The sequence below is a fragment of the Scomber japonicus genome, chromosome 5 (assembly GCF_027409825.1).
Source record: "Scomber japonicus isolate fScoJap1 chromosome 5, fScoJap1.pri, whole genome shotgun sequence".
Classification (NCBI taxonomy): Eukaryota; Metazoa; Chordata; class Actinopteri; order Scombriformes; family Scombridae; genus Scomber; species Scomber japonicus.
The window spans coordinates 7,915,598-7,918,807 of NC_070582.1; the positions used below are offsets into that span (position 1 = coordinate 7,915,598).

The 3,210-nt window shown below is 43.0% G+C and overlaps 1 protein-coding gene across 1 annotated transcript; it reads left to right on the forward strand.

Annotated features, from left to right (window-relative positions):
• Window positions 1-237: 237 nt before the first annotated feature.
• On the forward strand, window positions 238-2,635 carry LOC128358898 (calcitonin-1-like). The gene is made up of 4 exons (XM_053319296.1): window positions 238-323; window positions 1,389-1,523; window positions 1,631-1,639; window positions 2,385-2,635. The coding sequence occupies exons 1-4, from the start codon at window positions 238-240 to the stop codon at window positions 2,572-2,574; spliced, it is 420 nt and encodes a 139-aa protein (XP_053175271.1). The 3' UTR covers window positions 2,575-2,635.
• The last annotated feature ends 575 nt before the right edge of the window (window positions 2,636-3,210 follow it).

Below are 3,210 nucleotides of genomic sequence, written 5' to 3' on the forward strand. Positions count from 1 at the left end.
TGAGCTCACCTCCTTGGAAAGTGACAGTTTTCCAATTGCAACTTATTCCCAACAGCAAAAGAGGACCAGACTCTAGCAAGTATATCCTCTAGATGTATGTTGGGTTTTTACTTTGCATATGTATTTCTTGGGTGATTTGAGAACCTATTTTAGTGGATAGGTGAGTGTAAATGACAGTAGTTTTGTGCACATTGAGCTGATTGGTCTGGGTTTGTCTATCTTGCTGTGTAGGGGACCATGGTTATGTTGAAGATCTCTGCTTTCCTCGTTGCCTACGCCCTGGTCATTTGCCAGATGTACTGCTCACAAGCCGCCCCTGCCAGGTGAGATGTTTTTAATGTTCACATTTTACACTTCAAGCTCTCTCAAGCTGACATGCATTTCATATATTTCCAGAAGCTTAAAATTTGTTTAAATGTAGCATGAACTTATATCTCTAAATTAATGGTAATATTACAAGCAACCAGTGGGAAGAGTGGTGCGGGGGGGGGGGGGGGGGGGTTGAGGGGTTGAAAAGATGCTGCAAATATTTTTCAATGGTGGAGGTTTGAGATTTAAAAAAAATCTTTCTGCTACATCATAATCACAAAATCTTTGTGCCACTAGAAAAATGAGAAGAAATGGGGAAGCATAGATGAAAAAAGGTGCAAACACATTCAAAAATATATGGCTACAATTCTGATACCTGTATAAACTGTAACTATAATTTTTCTTGTTGATCTTAGTAATATATATACTGCTTAATTTGGGCTTTTTACATGAGGATTAAATGAAGGTTAGCTGAGACTTCTTATTTTAAATGTCCATATTTTTATTTTAGAAAAAAATGTTACTCCATACATTTTAACTTTGTATATCCTAATGTTAATCTTTAATTTAATTATATATAATGTCTCTCATTTTAAGTGTTTAAGATGGAATGAAAAAGTAGGGGAAAAAAAGAAGAAGTGTAATTTACCTCAGGGGGAGATAAATGAGGTCTATATATTTATATGAAGCCCCATTCAAGCCACTCTGCACACTGTTCCCATGAAGCTATCGATTTAGTAATAAATCTAAAGCCAGTTGCACATCAGCTCCTCTTTCAGATGAGGCACTTTCTGCAGATTGTTTCCCCGCGTTGGCTGGGGGCCCTCCAACTAAGACGTCATCCCTCTCAGAGTTGGTGACGTCCCAGCCAACCCCCCTGACCCTCTCCTATCCATCCAGTCACTCCACCAGCAACCCTACCCTACCCCACCCTGACACTGCCCCGCCCCTCGTTTTTTTTTTTTTAACTGCAGGTGATAATTCTAGCAAAGGATTTAATGCTGATTTCCTTGCCCCCCCCACCTCTTCCCTTCACCCCTTTGACCCCTAAACCTCCTCGCTCACCCCTTTTGCCACAGACCGGGTATGGAGTCCATGTCAGACCGAGTTACGCTCACGGATTATGAGGCGCGAAGGTTACTCAACGCCATCGTCAAGGAGTTTGTGCAGATGACGGCAGAGGAGCTGGAGCAGCAGGCAACTGAAGGAAACAGGTACAGATGACTCCTTTTAATTTGAACCCTTAAAAAAAAAAAGTCTAACCTTTCCTCCCCACGCAGAAACAGCCCATGAAGGATTTGACTTTAATGACAGAATGGAGAGGTAACTGGTGACACTAAACTTCTTTTGACTAAAAAAAAGAAAAAATGGAAAGCTCCTTCTGGGGCTTCTTGTGTAATTTTCTTTAGGGAACGTACCAGATTTTTTGGTTCCGTGTTATGACCACCGAAGATGCGTCTTTTTAACAGCCCGCTTGGGTTCAGTCAGGCGTAGAGGTATGTACTTCTTAGTAGACAAAGAACAAACAAATGAATTTGAAAGAAGAAGAGAAAAAAAATCCCTATTCTCTGTCATGACCGTGCTCCTGCATGGATGAGTTTGATTTTGACTTTGTTTGAACAGACTACTATTTTGAGCCTGCCTGCGGGGCATGTGAACAGTGTATGCCTAATGGAACGAATAAGTGTGCATGATGTCAATTAGCTGGAGTTGCATGACAGTGGGATGCAACTGGTTTCTGTTTGTTGGGTGGGTGTTAAAGACGTAACGAGATGGGAAGGACCGGGGCGGGGGTGGGAATGAAGGTTTGGCGCATGAAGGGATGGATGACAGGTTCTTTGAATGGTGGGGATGGGGGAAAAAAAGCATGATGCTAGAAGGAGGGGCGAGGGGGGGGGGGTTGTACTGTTTGATACCTGTGATGGCACGAGAAGGAAATGCATGTGAGGAAATTGCTTAAGTGTGTGAATGGAAGGAAAAATTAACAAAAATTTAAAAAAAATAGATGCTTGCATGTTTTCCCATATCTATGAGCCTGTTCTCTGCATGTGTTTTGTGTGTCCCCTCCCCAACAGCATGGACAGGCCCCTAACCAAGCGCTGCTCCAACCTCAGCACCTGTGTGCTGGGCAAACTGTCTCAGGAGCTGCACAAGTTGCAGACGTTCCCTCGCACGAACGTGGGAGCAGGAACGCCCGGCAAGAAGCGCAGTGCGCCTGAGAGTGACAGCTATGCAAGCTACGGCGAGACGTTTGACAGCATCTAAGCCCTCCCCATTCCCCCTCAGCCGCTCTTCTACCTTTGCCGCATCTCCTCCTCTCCCTTTCCTTCTCTTTCCTTTCCCCTCTTTCTCCTCTCCTGTCCTTTCCCTCTCCTCATCCCAGTTTCTTCCTTATCATTTTTGGATTGGCAAGTGCATGTTGACTGTACCTGCTTGATTGACATGTGAAGAATATGACCTTTAACTGCAAACAACTTTTCAGTTCTTATCTCCTTACCCCCCCCCCCCCCCTTTTTTTTTGGCAGAGAATGATTTATCCCTATCATTTCAGACAATCAGACTCAGTTTTCATAAATGTAATTCAGGAGCCGGTTCAGACATCCATCTCTGTGTACTGTACGTGGAGTCATTTGATGGCTTTCCAAAGACCCTGAAATTGAAGAGTTGAGAGAGATCACTTATCAAACCATTAATAAATGATCCACTCATGCGACACCATGTTTCTCGTTCAATAAACATATTTTTCTACCAGGAAGCCTTAGCTCATTTTCATTCTTAGGCACACTTAAAAACAGTCAGTTGATAAAAGTGGACAAACAGCGTGGTCTGGATATAAAATGGACATAAACTTGGCTTTTAAAACCTTTTAAATGATCTCAGAAGCTCACATCGAGTCCAAAG